We start from the raw sequence: 22,927 nt of genomic DNA, 5'->3' as shown, positions 1-22,927 counted from the left end.
GTGGGGTACACGGAATCTGCTTTTTTTTTTTTGGAATCTGCATTTTTAATGATTCCCCAGGCAATTCTTGTGCCCAGTGAAAACTGTTTAGCCCTGGCTGTATAACAGAGCCATTTGGGAAGCTTATTAAAAATCTTGCATCAATTTTGTCTAAAAGAGGTCTGGGGTAGAGACCAGGCATGTGCCTTTTTTAAAAAGCTCCACTTCTAGAAAAAGTCACATGAGATTCCCTTGTTTTATGTGATCAGCCAGAGAAAGCAAGTGGCATGTTTCATAAATGTTGATGGTAATATGTGAGTTTGAAGAATCCAAGAATAACTCAAGTGTTCCACCCACATGCAGAGCAGAGGCTTCTGTTCATCTCACCTTTTGTTTCTTCTTTAGCTTTCTGAGTTGCCAAATCCGCCAACCAGTGCAGGGCAGAGGAGGGTGGGGCTGTGTCAGGACAAAGGGGCCTGATGGCTTTTAGCTCACTACTGCTGTTTGATGCCAAACTGTCTGCTTTTGGAGGCTCATCAGCTCTGATGTCATTGCTGTCAGCTTTGGGATCGGTCTCTGGAGTTGTTACCGCTGCAGTTCCTCCTCCACCTGAGAAGGTGGTTTCACTTCCAGAAGAGGCACTAGGGTTTATGGTAGGAAGCTAAAGCACAGAAGGCCAACATTGTTAGAGTGCTGTCCTTGTGGGGCAAAAATAATGGCTACATAGGTCTATTTAGAGGACTCTAAGTCAGGGAAAACAATCTGAAACTATCCCATAAACTGTTCATTCATTCAGTCAATATATATTTATTGAGTCATATGATGTGACAGAAACTAGCTAGGTTCTGTGGAAAGAGCAGTGAAAAAGGCTTGAAAATAAAACATGGTTTTATTTAGCATGTTTAAGGCTCAAATTTGGCAATGGCAAATTGGTAATCAGAATTTGACCCCATGAAGCTGTTTTGAAGTTCAATGAGATAGTATATGCAAAGAGCTTAGCTTATTTTCTGGCACACATAACTCAATAAATGTTTATTATTCTATTCTTGAAACTTCCATATGATTTGCTTTAATATGGCAACTCTACTGAAAATATATCTTGAGGTCCCTCAGCATTAATTCCTGTGCCTTTTATTGACCAGGTGCTAATAGTAGCATTCCTAGAAGGGCCTCCAAATGTAAGCAGTTAGTTGTGTATATGTGAGTTTAAACACACACACACACACACACACACACACACACACTAAAATAAAATAAAATAAAATGAAAATAAAAACACACACACAAAAAGCCCAGCCTGCATGGTTCAGCGGTTGAATGTTGACCTATGAACCAGGACATCATGCTTTGATTCCTGGTTAGGGCACATGCCCATGTTGTGGACTCAATCCCCAGTAGGGGGCTTCAGGAGGCAGATCAATGAGTCTCTCATCACTGATGTTTCTATCTCTTTCTCCCTCTCCCTTCCTCTCTGAAATCAATATAAATATAGTTTAAAAAATAATAATTATAATTAAAAATAATAATTAAACACACACACACACACACACACACACACACACACACACACAACCCCAGCCTCTTGTTCAAAATAGTCACAAATAGGAATGACCTCTACCTCTGACACAGCAATGAGAAAACCAGACTCTCTTTGGAGGTTGGGATTGCTTTCAGGGTAGAATGATCCCAGCTCGGCAGGCCAATCTTCATATCTCTGTCCTTTGTACCTAACATGACAAGGACAGGATCCATGCACAGAGAGGACTGTATTCCTAGTAACCTTTTCTATACTCTTCACCTACACTGGACCCTGAGGTATAAATCTTGACAAGATACAAAGAATCTCTTTGTATTATTTATCAACTAAAATGTGAATTGGCTTTAAAGATGAATCAAGAGAAACTTGTACCAGTCAGAGGGAATTAAAATCCCTTGAATAACTCTTATTAAAGTTTCACTCAGTTATACCCACACACACCACTTTACCTGTGACATTCCATTGGTGACAGCAGGTCTCAACACAGATTTGTTTTGCCGACTAATACAAGGGCAGTTTGCTTTAATTCCCCATTTGCCCCGGGCAGCATGTACCATATCTCCAATATTATAAAGAGCTGGAAAAGAGACACAATAATAACAATAACAATAACATTAGAATTCCTGTATGTTCAGGTGTTGTGCTAAAGACCTTACTTAAATTATCTCCCTCAATGTTAAAGAGTATGTAAACATTTAAAATGTACACAAGAAATTTATGTACTTTAAGTTATACCTAAAAAACACCACCAAAAAAACACAAACAACACTAGAAAAAGTGGGGAGCCGAAACCGGTTTGGCTCAGTGGATAGAGCGTCAGACTGCGGACTGAGGGGTCCCAGGTTCAATTCCAGTCAAGGGCACGTGCCTTGGTTGCGGGCACATCCCCAGTGGGGGGCGTGCAGGAGGCAGCTGATCGATGTTTCTCTGTCATTGATGTTTCTAACTCTCTCTCTCCCTTCCTCTCTGTAAAAAATCAATATAATATATTAAAAAAAAAAAAAGTGGGGAGGAAAAAAAAGAACAATGTGAAATTGACACAAACCTTTAACTAATGCTTAGACCAGAAGGGAGCAGGCATCCTACCACTGCACTCAGGGAGCCCTTCTGCTTGGAAGCACTGGGTATAAAGGGTGCAGGTGTGCTTCCCCAGCCCCAAGCTTTCTTTTGTGAAGAAAAATATAGGCAGGAGTTTTGCAGGCTCACCACCTTTAATGCATATGTGTTAGCGGAAGTGTGCAAGCTGGAAACAGACTGTCCAGAGGAATCAATGAAGTAAACTGGGACTTTGACACAAACATGACCAGTTACTCCTGCTGTTAAATTGCCTTCTTCAGTTTGATTAGCTTCATGTTTGATTAGCTTCAGCTGGATTTTTAAAAACCTAAAACCAAAGGTCTTTCTGACAGCATGGGACTGGATTTTTCTATTTTGGTCCTGCCAACCATAAAAATGTAAAATGATATGTGGAAAAGTAATCAACCTCCCCAACCAGAAAAGTGAAGCAAAATGTGTGCAGTGGCTGCATACAATCTAACACCTCTCTAAATATTCAAATCCTTGGAGATATCTGGTGAGGCTTAAAAAATACATAAGGCTGGTATAAACTATTTCACCAACTTTATGATGTGTAAATTCTATCTTTAAACATCCCCGCCCCCCTGCTTCCACACACCAAATCTAAAACAGGAATTTCCTTACCTGTGCCAGGGATAATCTGTGTGGGCATTAGATTCTCTGGCTCATGGGACTGCCCCTTTGCACATTTCAACCAGGAGAAAACCTCTTCATCACCCATCTCTTCTGTTTCTGAAATAAATAAAATGCCTTCACTTATGAGGCCACAAGACAGAGCACATTCCCATCTCCCTTCCTACCCTTGGAGCCCTTCGCAGTCAATACCCCTTTCTCAACCCTTGGCCACCAATGATCAACTTTCTAACACTAAAGTTTTGCTTTTTTCTAGAATTTCATATAACTGGAAGTATACAGTATATAGTCATTTGCATTGGGTTTCTTTTATTTAGCATCATGATCTTGAAATCCATCCATATTGTTGCATGTATCAATAATTCATTCCTTTTTGTGGCTGAGTGGAATTCCAGGGTATGAATGTACCATATTTTGTTTACCCATTTATTGGCTGGTGGACATTTAACTTGTTTCCAAATTTTGGCTATTATGAATAAAGCTACTATAAAGATTCAGGTACAAGTCTTTCTCTGGATATGTTTTAATTTCTTTTATAAATACCTAGAAGTGGGATGCTATGTCTTCATCTGGCTTTGATATCAGTGTAATGCTGCCTTCATAAATAAGTTCCTAAGCGTTTCCTCCTATTTTCTGAGTTTGTGTAGAATTGGTATTATTTCCTCCTTAAATGTTTGATACAACTTTGGGCCTAGTTTTCTTTGTTGGAAGATTTTCTAAACTACAAATTCAATTTCTTAATATAAGGTTATATAGGTTATCTTTCTTCTTGAGAAATTTTGACAGTTTGCGTCTTTCATGAAATTTGTCCATTATATCTAAGTTGTGAAATGTTTCAGTATAATGATCTGTAGTAATGACCTATCATTCCTAATATTGGTAAAGTGCATCTTCTCACCCTTTTATTTTTTTACTAGTTTTCTCAAAGCAGAAGTTTAGCTGTTTGAAATACTGCTTCTTTTCTAATATAGGTGTTTAGTGCTTTAAATTCCCCTCTAAGTGCTGCTTTAATTGTATTCCACAAATGTTGATCCACTGTGTTTGAACCTTATTTATTTCAAAATATCTTCTCATTTCTCTTGTGATTTTTTTCCCTTTGATCCACTGGATATTTAAAACTGTGTTGTTGCCCTGGCCAGTGTTGCTCAGTTGGTTGAGCATCGTCCATGTACTGAAAGGTTATCGGTTCAATTCCTGATCAGGGCATATGCCCAGGTTGCTGGTTCAGTCTCCGGTAGGGGTGTGTGTACAGGAGGCAACCAACTGATATTTCTCTCACACTGATGTTTCTCTCTCTCTCAAATCAATAAAAAAAAAATATTTAAAAACAAACGAACTAAAAACCCCCAGAAGTGTGTTGTTTACTTTACAAATATTAGATTTTTCCAGATAAGTTTCTGTTTCTAATTTATTCTTTTGTGGTAAAAAAACATACTCTATATGAATCACCTTAAATTTATTAAGATTTAGTTTATAACCCAAAATATAGTACTTATAGTCTATTTAAAAAAAAAAATATTTTTAGCCTGGCATGGCTCAATGATTGAGCATCGACCTATGTATGAATTAGAAGGTCACAGTTCGATTCCTAATCAGGGCATACGCCCAGGTTGCGGGCTCAATCCCTAGTGGTGGGGTGGAACGTGTGTATGTATGCATGTGTGTGTATGCGCTCGTGTGTGTGTGCAAGAGGCAGCTGATCAATAATTCTCTCTCATCATTGATCTTTCTATCTCTCTCTCCCACTCCCTTTCTCTCTGAAATCAATAAAAATATACATATAAGAAAATCTATAATAATAAAAGAGTAATATGCTAATCAGACCGGACATCCTTCGGACAAAGCCACAGCTGCAGCGGGTGGGCCAAGGCCCTTGCACGAATTTCGTGCATTGGACCTCTAGTAAATAAATAAAAAGGGCACATAAACCCATTCCTGCTTCAATTTCAAAGCGCCATACCTCCATTGACAGGTTACCTGTTGCACTGCGAAGGACAGTATTTGCTTACCACTGCGTGGACGGCTTTTCCTGAGCCTGTAACAGTCAAGGCAGACCCCAAATCCACATTTGCGACAAACCCAGTGAATGTTGAAGAGAGTTGTTTCACACACATCACACATTTCCCGTACACCACGCACTGCACGCTTCCATGCCACTTTCTCTGGTGGGAGGAGGAAGAGAAATATTGTTGGCATTAGATACACTAAACCAGGCGTCCTCAAACTACAGCCCGTGGGCCACATGCGGGTGTTTTTGCCGTTTTGTTTTTTTACTTCAAAATAAGATATGTGCAGTGTGCATAGGAATTTGTTCTTATTTTTTTTTAAACTATAGTCCGGCCCTCCAACGGTCTGAGGGACAGCGAACTGGCCCCCTGTTTAAAAAGTTTGAGGACCCCTGCACTAAACAATAGCAAAAGACCCTAGATACACTGATTCCTACTCAAGTCATTTTGTCCAGCAATAAAGCTCAAAGATTTATGAAGTATGTCTTTCTATAATTGTAAGAGAAACAAAATACATGGAATTTCTAATATTTCTGAACAAGTGTCAACAGAGAATAAATGTCACACGTTGTTACTTAAGATACTTTAAAATTGTCAATTTGAGGTAGTTTGAAATAAGAGGATTCTTCTCTTGAAATGTAGAAAATAATTTCATAGTACAATTTACCTTGGCCTAGAAATAGGATCCAGTATCTCACAGGCATGGGAATATTATATATGGTTGAATAATGTGGGTTCCAGTGTAAAACAGCATTCCTTAGCACGTCATCTATTCACATACCATAGAATATCATTTACTAATACAAGTGGGTTCACAGCAAGCTGAAAATATTCAGAGTGAACCAAACCCAAGTAGAGATCAAAATACTTATTATGGAAGCTCTGTGACAAAAATGAAAAAGGCAAGTTTTTGGTCTGTCAACTTTCAAAGACTAAAAGAATGAGGTCTGCTGGATATTGTTAGGGCCTCAAGTTATATAGTTTGCTACAGCGAAGTCTTATCAGTCTTAATTCATCTATAGAACATGCCATCTGCCACTCCTTCCACTCCTTCCCTTAAGCAAAATATAATGGAAGTTTCAATGAGGAAGATGGTGCCTTACGGTGTGGCTCTACCATCATCATGGCCTCCTTCTCAGACATCACAAGCTGACAGAACTGGTCCCCAACATTGGCCAAGATGTATTTTGAGGTTTCTAGGTCTATCCCTTCTGCTAGGGAGGAAGAGGGAATCCACAGGTTCATGGCATCAGGGTCACTTTGCTGGGGACTCAGAAACCCCTCCACACGGAGTACCCCCTTTCGAGTGAAGATCAGCCTGAAACAAAAAGGAAGACAGTCAAATACATAGTAAATAGCAGCAGCCAATGCAAACTAACACATACCTAAAATCCTAGGACCTAAAAGAAAGTAAATGAGACTTAACAGGAATTAGACTGAGTTAAGAATTTTCATCACATTTAATCAATGTAGTATGTATTCTCTGCACTAATAATAAATTTTGTTAATATTTACTAGGTCTAGGTTCTTTAAAAAGCTGTCCAAAGAAATGTCTACTTGTTCTACCATATATACCCCTGCCATTAAATGTAACCAGAGGAAAACACAGAGCCATGCTATCACCCTTTAAATTAATGTCTACCTAAATTAGGTGAGTCCTTAATATTGCCTGGCAGTCACATCCCAGATGCCTGTCTCGTATCTTCTTTCAAACCTCCAATATTATTTTCCCCATGAGGGCCTTGCTAAGCATTCCACTGAGAAAATACAAGGAGCCAGAAGAGAACTCCAACAAACTCTCACCACCACACCTTCCTGCAACTGGACCCCATGTACACCATCTGATCTGCTATTATGAATGAACTAGGTCCCAGTGAAGACCAATCTCTCCGCCTATTGCTCTACGTCCTATCATCTCTCCACAAATTCTCTCTCTTAAATTATGTTTTCCTCTCTCCTGAATCATTGTCAGTATTTGAACTTGCTATCTCAAAAACATTCTGACAGTTTATATCTCAAATGTCCTTTTGATCCCACACTCTTCTATTTATTTGCTTGCTAGAGCAGTTTCTTGAAAGAGCTGTCTATACTGGTTGTCATCAGTTCTAGTTCTTTTCCCTTTTATTTTCTCTTACTCCACTCCCATCAAGTATTCCCTCACCAATCTACCAAAACTGTTTTTGACAAGGTCATTACCCATTGTTAAACCATATGGTCATAGTCCAATCCTTATCTTACCTGGCCCAATCAGCAGCATTTGCCACAGTTCATTATTCCTTCCAGGAAATACTTTCTTCAGCTGTCTTCTAGGATATCTCACTGGCTGCTCCTTCTCAGCCTCTTCTACCAGTTCCTCCTCTAAATGTTGGAAAGCTCTAGAACTGAGTCCGTAAACTCCTTCCTTCTCTAATTACATTCCTTAAGTGATCTCAATTAGACTCATAGTTTTAAATACTTGGTGACATCCAAATTTTTATCTCCTGGACCTCTTCTTTCAGCTCCAGCATTGTCTATCCAGCTGCCCTTTCAGCAATTCCATTTGGAAATCTATAGGCATTTCAAATATAACATACCCAAATTAAAGCTCCCCATTTTCCTTCCCAAACCTGCTTTTCCATGAGAAATCTCCTTATCAGTAAATGGAAATTCCATTCTACCAGTTTTCAGGCCAAAAGCTATAGAATTAACCTTGACTCCTTTCTTTCATACTCCATACCTAACCCATCAGAAAATCATGTAGGCTCTATTTTCAAAACATATCCTTAATCCAATCACTTCTCATCACCTGTACTGCTACCTCCCCACACCAAACCACCATCATTTCTCATCTAGATAATTGCAACAGCCTCTTCTCTCTGCCTTTGCCTCAATGTCATCTAGTCTCAAACAGGGAGTCTGAGTGCTCCTTTAAAACATTCATCAGCATCACTCATAAGCTCAAAACCTCTAATGACTTATTCTAGCATGAAAGTCAAGGCCCTTAGAGTAGCCTTTAAAATCTGGACCCATCATTAACTCTCCCCCCACCCCCTACGGTTATAGTTTTTAGAGAGAGGGAGGAAAGGAACGAGAAAGAGAGAGAAACATGGAAACATCAATGCAAGAGACCCATGGATCAGTGGCCTCCCCTTGTGCCACGAGAGGGATAGACCCTGCAACCTAGGCATGTGCCCAGACTGGGAATTGAACCCACGACCTTCTGGTGTACGGGAGAAAGCTCCAATCAACCGAGCAACACTTGCCAGGGTTATCATTAACTCTCTAACCTCAACTCTTTTCCTCCCTGGCTTACTCTATTTTAGTCTCTCTACCTCCATAAACACACCAGGTATACTCCAGCCTCAGGACAGCTGCTCTTGTTATGCCTTCTACCTGGAATACTAGTCTCCCAGAAAAATGTGCAGCCCACTCCCACACTTCCTCAAATCATCCTATCTAGACTCCCCATACTTCAATCCTCTTTCCCTTCTTTATTTTTTTTCATAGTTAATATCAGCTGACATACCATATATTTAAGCTTACTTTTCTTACTTACTGTCTGCCTCTCCAACTACAAAGCAAACCTCTCAAAGGCTAGAATTTGAAGATTTTGTACACTGCTTAATTCTCGGTGCCCAGAACAATGACTAGTACACATTATGTGTTTAATAAATATTTGCTGAGTAAGTGAATCCACACCAAGTGGATAAATTATTTGGATTTCTTTATTTTAAAAATTAAAGCTTCTTGAAAGATTATTTAGAAGAAATTCCACTTCTAAGTTTATTAGGCAGAAGTGACTAATAAGGTTTTGTTTGGTAAAAGCAGGGGATATTCCTAGAATTTTCATCGGTTTTCTCTATTTCAAAAACAATGCACATTATCTCCTAATCTTATTTCTCTTCCTTTCTAGGGAACTCAAGTTACTCTAGCACTGAAGAGGGGGAGTAAGTGGCCAGGCAGATTCATAATCCAAAATTGAGTTCTGCTTATACCACTGGTTTCAAGTGGAACCCAAGTTAGGAATAACTCATCACAGGTCAGGGGCTGGCAGCTGAGACTGTTCAACTTCAGTTCTCCAAGGACAAAGCTACATGTCATTTCACAATCCAAACTAAGTAGCTACTGTGGCAGAGTCTCAGCACACACTTGAGAGCAAAGGGGTAAGGAAAACAAAGAGAAAGATGGTGACACACACTTATAGATTCATAAAAACAGTGGGAATTATGTTTCACTAATGGAAACTGGGAAAGAGACAAAGAGAGAAGTTTGGGTACCTCCGGAAGTGAAAGAAGCGGCAAGCCACAGTAGAATCATCTTGCTCCTGTTCCTTAAACTTCCGATACCGCTCCAGGCGGCACTCACGACACTTGTGCAGGTGAGGGGCTACATTGATGCATGACCCATCCTGCAGGAAGGGCTCTCCGGACTGCTTCAGCTTCTTCACCTTGCTTACATCTTTCAGGACTGACTGGCCAACTGTGGCAAGGGAGAAAGAAGAAATGGTTGGTTGTGACAGGTATAAATGAGACTCAACAACATGATCCTTTTGGGGACAGATACTTTTCCGACCTGGACCACTCCTCTTTACACCGTTTGGGCATGTGCCCAACAAGTTCATCCTTGACAGAAAGGAAGCAGAGGGAGCAAAAAGGCTTCACTTGGGGGCTAAGGATCATGGAGAATTTGAAGGAAGTACCTCATTATAGTAAAAACCTCTGGTCATGAAGGAGGAAAACTCAAGAAGGCAGAAGGTAGCCACCACCTGTCTCTGGCCCCTAGGGATATGACTATTTCTAATCAAGGAGTCTTCTAATTGAGCTCCCAATGGGATACCAATTCCTAATGACAACAGCTACTTTTACTACCAGAATTTCTTTTTTTTTATCATCAGCTCTTACACACTTCTGGACAATAACTTAATACCACAGAATTTAATGGCTTTGGAAATGACATTAAAACCTTACATATGTGTCAGAGAGAAGCAAAGTGAGGGGTGAATAGAGAGAATGGGCCAAAGGAGAGCAGAAAAGGATGAGAAAAACACAAAGAAAGAGTTCCCGAACAAAGAGACTACTAAGGAAGGTCAAGGACTTCCTTTGTGGAACTATCTTTATACGAACAGATACCCCTCTTACAGTGCTGATTTACATGCAATCCTGCCCTGAAACAGGTCTAGTGAGGGGCCTTTGTTAGGCGCCCTTGACTATGTAATTTTATGATTATAAACTTTCCATCAAAGGGAGGGCCTCTGCTCCCAAGAGCACAACAGGCATTCAAGGCTAGTGCCAAAGCCAAGCCGCTATATAGCCCCACAGGATCACCTTTCAGGGGTGCAGTCCGAGGCCGGCCCTTAGGGGCCTGCTTCCCTTTGCCTTTGCCCAGCAACAGTTCAGCATTGCGCTCCCCGTTGGGGCCCAGCTTCCCCATCAGGTGCTCTGGAATCCCCTTCAGGCCAGTCTTGGCCTGCAGCTGCTCCTCAGAGTCGCTCAAATCTGACAGGTCACTGTTGGTGCTGGAGTCCGAGTCCTGTCTGCAAGCCAAGCTTCGCTCATCCAGTGAGAACCTTTTCACAGCTTCAAAAGGAGCTTTGTTCTCCTGTGAAAAATCCGCTGGGGAGGACAGAAAGCTGCCTGAGTGCCTGCCAAAGACGTTACTAAAGGTTTTGAGGAGGGGATTGTCCTGCTGCCCAGGCCCCACAGTTGGCCTCTCCTCTGTGGGGCTGGAGGAGAGAGTAGGCATCTCAATGGGCTGGGTGAGGCTGCTGGTGGGTGAACTGGAGCGGCCATTTCCCATAGCAGAGAGGCTTGGACCCCCAGTGGTAAGAGCCGAGCCCAGAACACCCGACACCAGTTTGGAGGAGTCAGTTGTGATGAAGAGGGTTTTCTTCTTTGCTAAAGATGCTGAATCTGAAGAGGAGTGAGACTCGGGCCAGTTGGGTGCTGCCTTGGAGGTGACAGTGGTAGCAGAGGAAGAGCTACCTGATGATGCCTGAGATGCAAAGCCACTGAAAGGGCTATGTTCAACTTTCTCCACAAACGCCAAGAAAGGGTTAGAGGGCTCTTCCCGGGACAGTTTAGGGGGCTGTAAAAATAGATTTTCATGACTCTCTGGGGTGCGGGTATTGAGGAGGCTCCGTGGGAAGGCTGGTGTGAGGGTGGGCATGGACTCTGTAGGCACTTTCTGGTCCACAGAGCTGCCAGCCTTAGAGCTTGATTTAGTGTCTGCTCCAAGAGTGGATCTGCCTTTACACAGGCTCTCAAGGCTTTGTTTGAATGAGTCTCGACTGGAGGAATCATCAGCCAAACTCTCTGAAACGGTACTGAAGTAGTTACTGGTTGGTAAAGTTTGGGGCATGCATTGAAAAAACAAGTTTTTGGAGAGATCAGAGTCTTTCTGAGACTCTGGTGCAGAGCTACTGCCAAAAGAGAAGCCCAAAGGTTTGTTCTCCGTGGCTAGAACCCCATTGGACTGGCTCCTTCCACTTCCAAAAGTCAAAGGTTGTGATAAACTTGGGAGAGACGCTCCAAATCCAGAAGAGGCCAGAACAGAATTTCTTGAATTCTGAAAAGAAGATAGCCTGAGTTAGTGATGTTGACTTCTCTTGACAACCTTATGATCTCTTTCTTGGACCTAGGCCAACATTTCTTATGAGTCAGTCAATCAACTTTCCTTTCCTACAATTCCATGAAAGCTGCTCTTATAACTAGATTTCATCAGCATTAGGGAAGAAACCTGCCACAGACCACACAGAGAGAATCTTTAGCAAGTAAGCTAGAGATAGCAAGATGTCATTCATCCTTCCACTCCCTTGGTTGTCATAGCACTAGGAGTCTGTGTAGGCTTCTTGGTATCTATTTTGAAACAATGACTCTACCAGGGAATTGGTGAAAAGGATTCCTGAACATTCATCAGCTTTTACTTTAAAACATACCAAGTGACCATGTAATATTAATCTACCTCAATGACCTTAGAGGCTATTGTTAAAATTTTAATTTAAGCTATTACCAATTTTTCATCTTACAAAAGTGACTTCAGCCCCATAACAAGCCCATTGTACATTAAAGAAAAGTTTTAGAAATTGGCCATTTATTTATGGGTTCAAGTCAACCTGAAAGTTGACTATCTGTTTCAATTAAAGTTAAACCTAAAGATACTAAATTAAAAAGAGCATACTGATTATTGAAAACTTGTGCTATCATTAGGCAAACAAGTCTCCAACCAGGAAAAAGTAAGATACTGATATGCCCACCAAATGAAAGCATTCAGCATAACAAATCGGACAATAAAAAAAATTTTCCTTTTGCATGTGCATAAAAAAGTAGGATCACTTTCATATATATTACACATCCATTTACATTCACAGAATGTAATGGATGTGTAATATATCCATAGGTAGGTATGAGCACTTATGTAATACTTTTTAATTGAATAAATCCCAGATCCTAGCACTTGACTAACAAATCACAGGTAGATGATGATAACCCTAAACATTCACTTTAAAACACTAGAAATAAATTATTCCATGACTGCTTAATAAATATGGTGCTTCCTTTTGGGGTAATGAAAATTTCTGGAACTAGACAGTGGTTGGGGGTGCACAGCATTGTGGAAGCACTAAATGCCACAGTACTGTAAACTTTAAATGGTTAAAATGGTAAGTTTTGTTATATGTTACTTTATCACAATTTTTTAAATGTTCCAGATAGAAAAGGGCTCTATTAAAAAAAAAAGAAAAAAAGAGGGAGTTTCAATTTACTTAAAGTATTCTTTAAATATTCAAGAGGAGTCTACATTAGGACTTTCCTTGAGGGTAGCACAGAGGCAAGAGAACCAGGCAGGCTTGCCTTCCTTTGACATTTGCTATAGAGACAGTTTCAGGGCATTTTAGGGTTCATAATTCTGTTTTCTTTTCTTTTCTACAAACCAACAACAGTTGACTTAAACCCCCTCAACTAAAAAGAAAAGAACAGACAGACATAGCACTGAGGCTTGCAGTTGCTTCACTAGCAGAATTTGGCCAGGAGCCTTGACACCTGCATGACTGCAAGGAACCAGCATGGGTAACTCAGGTTTCACTACTAAAGTTACCCTTTAAAAATAAATACACACATGAATGAAGAACAATTTGGATGGTCTTATTTTCCTTAAAGTGATTAAATTCCAAATCCTTTTCTTATACTAAAGTGATGACAAGCTGATTTCAACTCAATTTTAAGGGCAAGACATTTTTTGGATAGGGTTGTGTCCCTATTTTAGATTCAACATCATAATGGAAACATCCCTTTCTGTATTTTAAAATCCTAGCCCAAGGAGAATACCTAGGCTGACAACTTAGCAAAATTACTGATGTAGTCACAGAAATTTCTCCAACCTGTTTAGAATCCACATTTCATCTAGTAAGCTTTGCTACTCTTCTAAGAATAACAGCTCTTCTTGTAGCATGTAAAATTTGATCTATTTTTTAATTCCCCATTTTTGTCCACACTGCCTTTGACATGGAATTCATTTTAATTAATTTGAGCAATATGATGATATACAATCTAGAAATCCACATAGAGATCCTCACCTAGTTCTCTTGGGAATACTGGTCAATTTAACAGAGGACAAACCATGAACAGTGTAAAATTTGCATTTACAGTCTGCCTGGACATTTCACCTCCTTCCTCATCCCTGCACACTAGAGATTAACAAATTGCATTTTCTAGGGAGAGGAAGAAATCAGATGAAATGTGTATGCTACGTTTTATATGGCATTGTTATACCTAAAATGATTCCATTTTAGGATGTGAGCTCCTTCAAATAGGGATTTCAATTCTTTGTTTATAATATATGGTACTTGGCACACAGTAGTTTCCTATACATACTTTTAAAAAATTATTTAGTATCTTAGTATTTCATACTCCAGCTTGAAAAAACTATGACTAACATCATAAATCATACTTTGGTGACCAAAATAAGAGTCCGAAGATTGTAAGAACTGATTTTAATATACTTCAAATTTGATTTGGGAGCCAAGTTAATGTTAATTTATATTTAACAAAAGTCCCATTTTGTAAGAAAATCGTAGCCCTGGCCAGTGTGGTGGCTCAGTTGGCTGGAGTGTCATCCTGTGCACCAGAGTTTCGTGTTTGATTCTGTCAGGGCATATACCCGGGTTCCAGGCGTGGTCCCTGTTTGGGGATGGCACGTAAGGGAGGCAACCAATCAATGTTTCTCTCTCACATGGATGTTTCTTCCTTTCTCCCTCTCCTTCTCTCTAGAATCAATGAAAAAATATCCTTGGGTGAGGAGTTAAAAGAAAAAAGTAAACTGGACACTATGATTAATTCCATCAAATTTTCCAGGTTAGGCTTTAAAAGATTAAGCCAGGCCCTGGCCATGTAGCTCAGTTGGTTAGAGCATCATCCTGATATGCCAAGTTTATGGGTGTGATCCCCAGTCAGCGCACATGCAAGAATCAACCAATGAACACATAAGTAAAGGGAACAACAAATCAGTGTTCTCTCTCTCTCTCAAATCAATAAATAATAAAAATAAAGTAAAAGATTAAGTTAGGAAAAGAAAATTTTATGGCCATATATAATCATGGGAAAGAAGCCCAACTTCAAGGGAAAATATAGAAAATGATAAACTGAAAACATGGGTTGGTAATAGTGGCTTTCACATAGCCTTAATTATAGTGCCACTATTACCAACACTGTAATTCGTTAACCTTGCCTCTCACAGGCCTGGTGGCAGCTCAACCACTATGTGAACTAAAAAGATAATTGAATTAAAAAATCTATCTTTTTATTTTTTATTTTATTGATTTTTTTACAGAGAGGAAGGGAGTGGGATAGAGAGTTAGAAACACCAATGAGAGAGAAACATCGATCAGCTGCCTCTTGCACACCTCCTACTGGGGATGTGCCCGCAACCAAGGTACATGCCCTTGACCGGAATCGAACCTGGGACCTTTCAGTCTGCAGGCCGATGCTCTATCCACTGAGCCAAACCGGTTAGGGCAAAAAATCTATCTTAATATATCATTAAATTGGGTTGCACAATCAATTTTGATTAGCCTAGTTGTTCAGGTGACTTTTAAGAGCTAATAAAATTATTAAAATATACACATTTGTCCAATGAGCAATAAAGGTCCACCCACAGTGTTTAATTTAAGCACATCTTAGATATACTTCTTCCAACTAGCATTTGAAATGCCTTTTAATGTGTTACCAAGAAAGAGTGAAAGAATGAAACCAAATCTTACAAATCTGCCCCTGAAACAACTCACCTCTCCTGGGGCCTGCGACCAGCTGCCTTTCTGTTTTTCCGGCCCAGTCCCTGCTGCAAGGCCAGTGTCTGAGATCCTCACCGTGGTTGGGGTAGAGCTGGCGGTAGTGACCACAGCTGCTGAAGCCACCAGGCCCTGACCAACTTGTTCCAGTGTTTTTCCTGCCTCTTTGCTTTCAGCTCCACACGCCTCTGGGGCCAAAGGTGTCTGCCCTGTGGCTGTAGGATATGGAGTAAAAGATGCAGTTGTGTCCCCACCTACAGGTTCATCCTGCACCACCAGAGTCCTGCCGTTTTCTTTGGTGTAAGTGGCAAAGCGAATGTTGCGGTTAATCTGGGGGACAAATGTAGTCGGTGGTGGCTTGGTTCTTTGATCCAGCCCTGGCTCTCCACTGGCATTCCCTCCTTTCCAGGGCCCTCGGCTCGCCTCACCTCCATCGCTCCCATTACTGTCTACTTCACCCCTGTCTCCTTTTAATTTCTTTGATGCAGAGTCACACCCAGAGTCCGAAGCACTTTTTCTCCTCCGGCCATCTTTCCCCTCTATGCTCTCTCTCTTCTTCTTTCCTTTGGAAGACTTTACTGCTTTTAACGTACCCCCCTACAAAACAAAATTCAAAGAAAATTTATTACAAGGGACTTTCCATCTTGTGAAAACCATAAATCATTAGCTCTTTCCCATCTCTAGAAAAAGAAAGTCAAAGCAGGCACAGACTGCTAAGTTCCAATGCCAGCTCTAAGACATTCCCGGTGTCAAAAAGCTCCACTCTTCCTGTGACTCAATGTACACACACATATACAAGAGAATGGTCGTTAGAGATTAACTCACTTGGCAAGCCTTCTCTTAAATAAAATGCAGTACTTCCTCAAATGAAGGAAGGTTTTAAAAATCTGTGGAATTTCTTTTACAAAATAGACTGCCAAAGCTAGCCTGGGAGCTCATTTACCCCTTGATGAAAAAAATCGGCTTTATTCCATATTTAATTCCTTGTTTGACAGAAACTGGCATTTCAAATATTGAAATATAAAATCTCCTCCTCCAGAAGCCACTAAAAACTGGTGACAACAATAGGAAAAGCGACATTTGTGAGTCTGTGACCAAAGGAAAAGTAAGACCAACAGAGGCAGGTTTGGATTACTCTTACAGACTTTAAAAAGATGCAATCTCCAGATCTTATTTCAAAGCATTAGACAGAGGAAAGGAAAAAAGGCACGCTACCACAGACCAAACAGTCAAATCTCTTAGCTCTTTCAGTAATTTCAGCCTAGCTCAAGAACTCTTACTTGTGCTTTACTTGAGAGGCCGGATAACCTTAAAAGATACAGGTTAGAAGGGGCAATTCCTATCTTCTTCTCTGAGAAGGACAAAGGGAAGGGGGCTTGGGACACAGCTAACATTCTTTCAAGCAATCTTTGTGCAGCAAAGACTTGTATATGAAACATTCTTAGATTGGTATCCCACCAAGAAGCAGGTATTCATTTTAGCTTTATTCAGATAACTTTCAGATAGTTTAATTCAGCAATAACATTTGGTAGGGTGGCAATAAGCTAGTAACACACAGTTACTTAGCTATTAGTATTACCTAACAATAAACCTACTTATTGCCATTGAATATTTATAGATTCTTTGTGCAGATCTGTATTTTTGTTGTAATCATTATTATAGGTATTATAACAAATTTTTTTAAATTTTATATTTCTTTGGTCAGTTCTAGTTCTTTATTTTTTTTTCTAGTTCTTTATTTTTCTTCCTCCTTCCCTCACTCCATCTTCCTTCCTTCCTTCCTTCCCTCCCTCCCTTCCCTGCCTTCATTTCCATCTTGTCTCCTTTAATTTCTTAACCAAATTTTTAACCAAAGCCCAATATTTCTTTCTGTTTCCCCCATACTTCTGGTAATATTAATCTAAGTTTCTAAATCTTTCATTTAAGAACTGTTTCTGTTTTCTAGAAATCGTTTTCATTTGGTCCTTTTAAGACTTGTTTAGCCCTTCTTCAACCTCTATTACCACCCAGTTTTCATTGTTGTAAACTACAGAAGTATGATCAGTGACATTTCTCCTTTCTTGCTCACTCACTCAAGAAATGAGATGGATCTCTAAGGACGATTACTGTAAAACGTGGCAGAACTGTCAATAATAATTATTCTTTGCTAGCTAAGAAGATAGTCACATCATGGCAAAGCTGAAAAGAAAAGAATCAACATCTATTGCTGAAAACCACAGATCAATCTTACCTCTGATTCATCTAGCCAACTTGCAGAGCCTGGCTCACAGCAACATCCCTGAGCAACAATTTTTATGTATGTCCTACGTACAGTGAGCTACTCACATGAAACCAGTACTCTCCAGCTACATATCTAGCCAATTGAACAGTACCTGGCACATAATAATCGATAAATGAAATAAGGAAGGGAATAAAAAAGGGGTCCAATACACCATAAAATAGGTGTTTTCAGCCATGTAAACAAAGTCAAGAGACTTATCCTATTTGTGGCAATATTATATGTAGTAAAGAGCTATTAAATTTAACCCTGATTTTTCTTTTCCTACCCTCATCTTGTTTTATGAAGTAAAAAATGACTGAATAAAGAAGATGAGGAAGAACTATACTTAGCATGAGTGGCCAAGACAGCAATATTACAGAGGTGCTAAGAGATGATGAGGAATATGTGGACAGCTGGCCATCCTAGTCAATGTTCTACTGAAGGAAAATCATACAGAATTCCTTGATTGGTTCAGGCACTGATTTATAATGTATGTTTTTTGGACTATGATAATTTTGAATGAACCAAGAGTTGGTCTAGTTCATAGTAATTATAGAGTAATCCACTGTGTGCTGAGCACTGAACTAGACACCCGTTTTATTTGGCCTTCTTGGGATAAGGAAAATCAGACTCTTTTGGAGCTCAATACCACCTAATGGAAAGAAAAAGAGGATGTAACTTCTCTTCCATTTCTTATTATTGGGTAGGTCATGAATAGTACTGCTGCTTATTATAGCTTTAACTGTCCACTGTATCTTTCAAATATACCTGTTCTGGAAGAATATAAGAAGAAATAGTTAGACTATGGAGTTCAAAACGGTTAGGCAACATAGCCATGATTAAAAGAGTTTGCTCAGACTAGGTCTTTTCTTGAAACTATTCTTCCTTAACTAGGCAAGACCGTAAAAAAAACAAGAAATGTACAGTGGCCAGAGCTGAAGTCCAAAGGGTTTTCATAGACAATACACATATAAAAAATCTACATAATAACATAATGCAAGGTTATGAGTCTACTCAGAGACTCAGTCCATTACTGTACCTCGTTCTGAGGCGTTGAATTATCCGTCAGCATCACATGAATCAGTCTGGGATCTACAGACTTGATCTCACCACTCTATAGTAGGAGCAGGATAACAGATAATATGAGAAAGAGGGAAAAAGATTTAATACATTGTCCACCAAGGACACAATTATGTATTTTTCTAATCTATATAATCTTTGCATTTCTACTCCCATAGTAGAACAAAAACTCTACCAGAGCAGGGATCTTTACTATCTTACTGCTAGATAGCATCTGAAACAAAGTCTGGACTATGGTAAGCTTTAAGCATTTGGGTCTCTTTTTGAGATGTTAATTTCAAATTCTGCATCTCTAAAACCTTCATATGCTGTACATTACAGAAACCAAAAACCTTCAGAACCAAAAATCATTCAAAGCACTATTCTACTATTAAAGAATAAAAGCTTTTGGAAAGGGCCAATTTGACATTGTCAGATTTAATGTGCATATACTTTGACCTAGCAATTCCACAGCTGAGAATTTATCCCAATAAATAATGTAAACAGTGTACATTGATATATATGTTCAAGGATATTCATGTGGCATTATATGTATTATTGAAAATACTGGCAATGATTTAAATGTCCATCAATTTTAGATTAAGTTAGTCATGATAACATCCATCCAGTTGAATAATATGTATCTATTTTAAAAGAACAAGGCAGATTTCTATATATTTGCACAGAAAGATGTTAATTTACAATTAAGTAAACAAAAGTAAATTATAAAAGAATATATAATATATACCAAACAGTTAATGGTGGTTACTATTGTGGGTAGTGATATTTGCCTAGGGGAGGGGATGGCTTTTAATATCTACTTTATATATGTATATTGCTTAAAATTCTAAAATGAAAATTAATTTAATAATTTAAAAACTCAAAAATATAAAATAATTATGCTTATATTACACGTGACTGCCAAGACCAAGTCTAAAACCAATTCAAAGGTATGTAAATACAAATCTGTTTGCTTCAAAACACTCATCTAGTGTTTTTCTGACACAATTCTCCAGGTTGTTCTAGATGCCATGCTTTTCTGTTTACTTCATTAGAAACAATTTTCCAATATCTAAGGGAGAGTGGCTTAAGTATTATAAAACCAAATGCTAATTAGATTTTTAACTACTACTAACCTTTCTGATAAAATTATAATAGCATTTCACATTTGTATATTATTTTACAGATTTCAAAGCATTTTCAAATTCATTATCTCACTTCCCAACAGTGCTATGAGATCAGTGGAGGGAAGGGGTGCCTAATTAATTCTAATTTACATATGAGAACAACGTTTAAGAAAGTTGAACAGCTTTTCTTCTCAAGGTCATACAGACATTAAGCAATAGAGCCACATATGGAACCCAAGTCTTCTTCCTCAGGATGCTATCTTTTGCTTCACCTGTAAGATGAAATAACACATAACACAAAGCCTTACCTCAGTTATAGACACATCCATAAGACGAGTAATGGAATCTTGATGGTTTACAATACCATAGAGCCAACTTTCTTCCCCCTCGGGTTGATATACTTTGACCCTGTGACCTTGAACACTGTAGGGACCTAATGGAGAGATGAGTCAGTATAAAATATTTTGGCTATGCTATATTTCATAATTGTTTCTAAAAGCAGAAGGAAAACTATTTGGTGTAGATATATGTCATTGTTAGTCTTCTTGTATGGAGTTGAATGAGCAATCTCAGATTTACCATACTCATCAATTTAAAAATAAAACATAGCCCTAGCCTGTTTGGCTCACTGGATAGAGCACCGGCCTGCAGAATAAAGGGTCCCAGGTTCAATTCTGGTCAAGGGGACATACTTGGTTTGCAGGCTCCTCCCCTGGTTGGTGCATGTAGGAGGCAACTAATTGATGTGTTTCTCTCACATCAATGTTTCTCTCTGTCTTTTCCCTCTCTCTTCCACTCTCCCTAAAAATCAATGGAAAAATATCCTTGGGTGAGGATTAACAAAAACAAACAAACAAAAATAAAACACAGTTTTCCCAGTGACCTTTGTAAATTTAGTTTATTTAGAAAATTTCTTAGAATCTCCCAGGCCTCTGATTTCACCTTATCTCAATCTCACCATTCTAAAATATAAGGAAGAGAAAGGAAACTTATAATAAAAAACTACAGGTAGTATGAAAATGTATTCAGATCGGTTTGGCTCAGTGGATAGAGCGTCGGCCTGCGGACTGAAGGGTCCCAGGCTCAATTCCGGTCAAGGGCATGTACCTTGGTTGAGGGCACATCCCCAGTGGGGGGTGTGCAGGAGACAGCTGATCGATGTTTCTCTCTCATCGATGTTTTTAACTCTCTATCCCTCTCCCTTCCTCTCTGTAAAAAAATCAATGAAATATATATATATATATATATATATATATATATATATATATATATATATATATATATATATAATTTTGTTAAAATATATTTTATTGATTTTTTTATAGAGAAGAAGGGAGAGAGATAGTTAGAAACATTGATGATAGAGAAACATCGATCAGCTGCCTCCTGCACACCTCCTACTGGGGATGTGCCCGCAACCCAGGTACATGCCCTTGACCGGAATCGAACCTGGGATCCTTCAGTCCGCAGGCCGACGCTCTATCCACTGAGCCAAACCGGTTAGGGCTGAAATATATTTTAAAAAAAAAGAAAAGAAAATATATTCAGATCTGACACTTAAAAAAAAAAGTTGGAGGCCAATAAGTTGAATGTACTATTTTGTTAAGTGACCATATGAATGATATATAACCATTTACACTCTGCTATCTGGCTTTCAATAACAGTAGGTAGAGAGTTCAATTTATGAGGTTACCAACCTCTATACTAATAATAGTCTGAACAAATATAGCACCTGGGGAGAAACCAAGATGTGGCATAGTTAAACACCTAAACTGCAGCCTCGCACAACAATTTCAAAAATACAACTAAAAGACAAAACGGACATCATCCAGAACCACAGGAAAGCTGGCTGACAGGAAAGCCTACAACTAGAAGGAAAGAGAAAACCACAAGGAAAATCAGAGGAGCTATAAAAGCCTGAGGTACGGAGACACGGGCACGTGCGTGCGGAGAGGACGGAGCCGGAGAGGACGGGGCGGCTGAGTGCCTGGCTGGCGTTCTCTAGCGGGAAGGAGATAAAAGCTCCAGACTGCGCTGAACCCCAGCTCCGACTGCACTGAACCCCAGTTCCGGGTGAGACCCTGGGGACCCAGGCTCATACTGGGGGAATCTGGGCTGTGGGCGGAAACACAGAGGAGCAGCGAAAGGCAGAGCTCCGGAGGCGCGCACATGAATGTGCGCAGAGGACGGACTGTTGACTGTGCGCTGAATTGCCCTAGCGGGAAGGAGACAAAAGCTCTGGACTGCGCTGAACCCCAGTTCCGGGCGAGAATCTGGGAATCCAGATTCACTGGGGGAGAGACTAGAATGTTTGGCAGTGGGCGAAACTCCAGGACACCTTTCTCTCAGAGGTGCTTACAGTGAGTACCGAGGGACACTGATACCCAGGAACCTCATAGGGCGGGGCTGACAGGAAGCCAAGGCTGTAGGCTCCACCCTGAAACTCCGCCCCATCCAAGCTGAGCACAGAGGCTTTTACAATTTTGCAAGTCTAGTCAAATATGGCTGTCTCCTGGCGTAGACACAGCTGATCCTCACAGCCAATTGGCCTGGAGGTCAACTCCTCCCACTGATACCAACAACAATCAAGACTTAACTACAACAAGGCTGTACACACAGTCCACAAAGGGGTGCACCAAGAGTGTCCACCTCAGGTAACTGGGGAGGCCGAGCCACTGGCCCATATAGGACAACTAACACACAAAGCTACCCTACCAACTCAGGGAAGCAGCGAAAATGCGGAGACAAAGAAACAGATCAAAAACCAAAGAAATGGAGGAAAACAAACGACTGGAGATAGAGTTCAAAACCACAGTTATAAGATTTTTCAAGAATTTCCTAGAAAAGGCTGATAAATTTAGCGAGACTCTCGAGGATATGAGAGAGACCCTCGAGGATATGGAAAAGGACCAACTAGAAATTAAACATACACTGACTGAAATAAAAAATATTATACAGACACCCAACAGCAAATTAGAGGAACACAAGAAT

The 22,927-nt window shown here is 39.8% G+C and overlaps 1 protein-coding gene across 1 annotated transcript in view; it reads right to left on the bottom strand.

Moving 5' to 3' along the window:
* KDM3B (lysine demethylase 3B) overlaps positions 1 to 22,927 on the bottom strand; it is a 62,763-nt gene that overhangs the window by 12,663 nt on the left and 27,173 nt on the right. Inside the window, exons 5-14 of the mRNA XM_079770837.1 lie at positions 20,245 to 20,369; positions 18,790 to 18,864; positions 15,488 to 16,087; positions 10,536 to 11,775; positions 9,489 to 9,690; positions 6,336 to 6,550; positions 5,236 to 5,388; positions 3,218 to 3,325; positions 1,966 to 2,093; positions 367 to 640 (exon numbers count right to left, since the gene is read on the bottom strand). Of these exons, the coding sequence (XP_079626963.1) occupies positions 367 to 640; positions 1,966 to 2,093; positions 3,218 to 3,325; positions 5,236 to 5,388; positions 6,336 to 6,550; positions 9,489 to 9,690; positions 10,536 to 11,775; positions 15,488 to 16,087; positions 18,790 to 18,864; positions 20,245 to 20,369 (3,120 nt within the window). The remainder of the gene's footprint in view (positions 1 to 366; positions 641 to 1,965; positions 2,094 to 3,217; positions 3,326 to 5,235; positions 5,389 to 6,335; positions 6,551 to 9,488; positions 9,691 to 10,535; positions 11,776 to 15,487; positions 16,088 to 18,789; positions 18,865 to 20,244; positions 20,370 to 22,927) is intronic.

This window comes from Cnephaeus nilssonii (genome assembly GCF_951640355.1).
Source record: "Cnephaeus nilssonii genome assembly, chromosome: 5".
NCBI lineage: Eukaryota > Metazoa > Chordata > Mammalia > Chiroptera > Vespertilionidae > Cnephaeus > Cnephaeus nilssonii.
The sequence above is the reverse complement of the archived record's forward strand: the minus strand, read 5'-3'. Positions and strand labels throughout refer to the sequence as shown.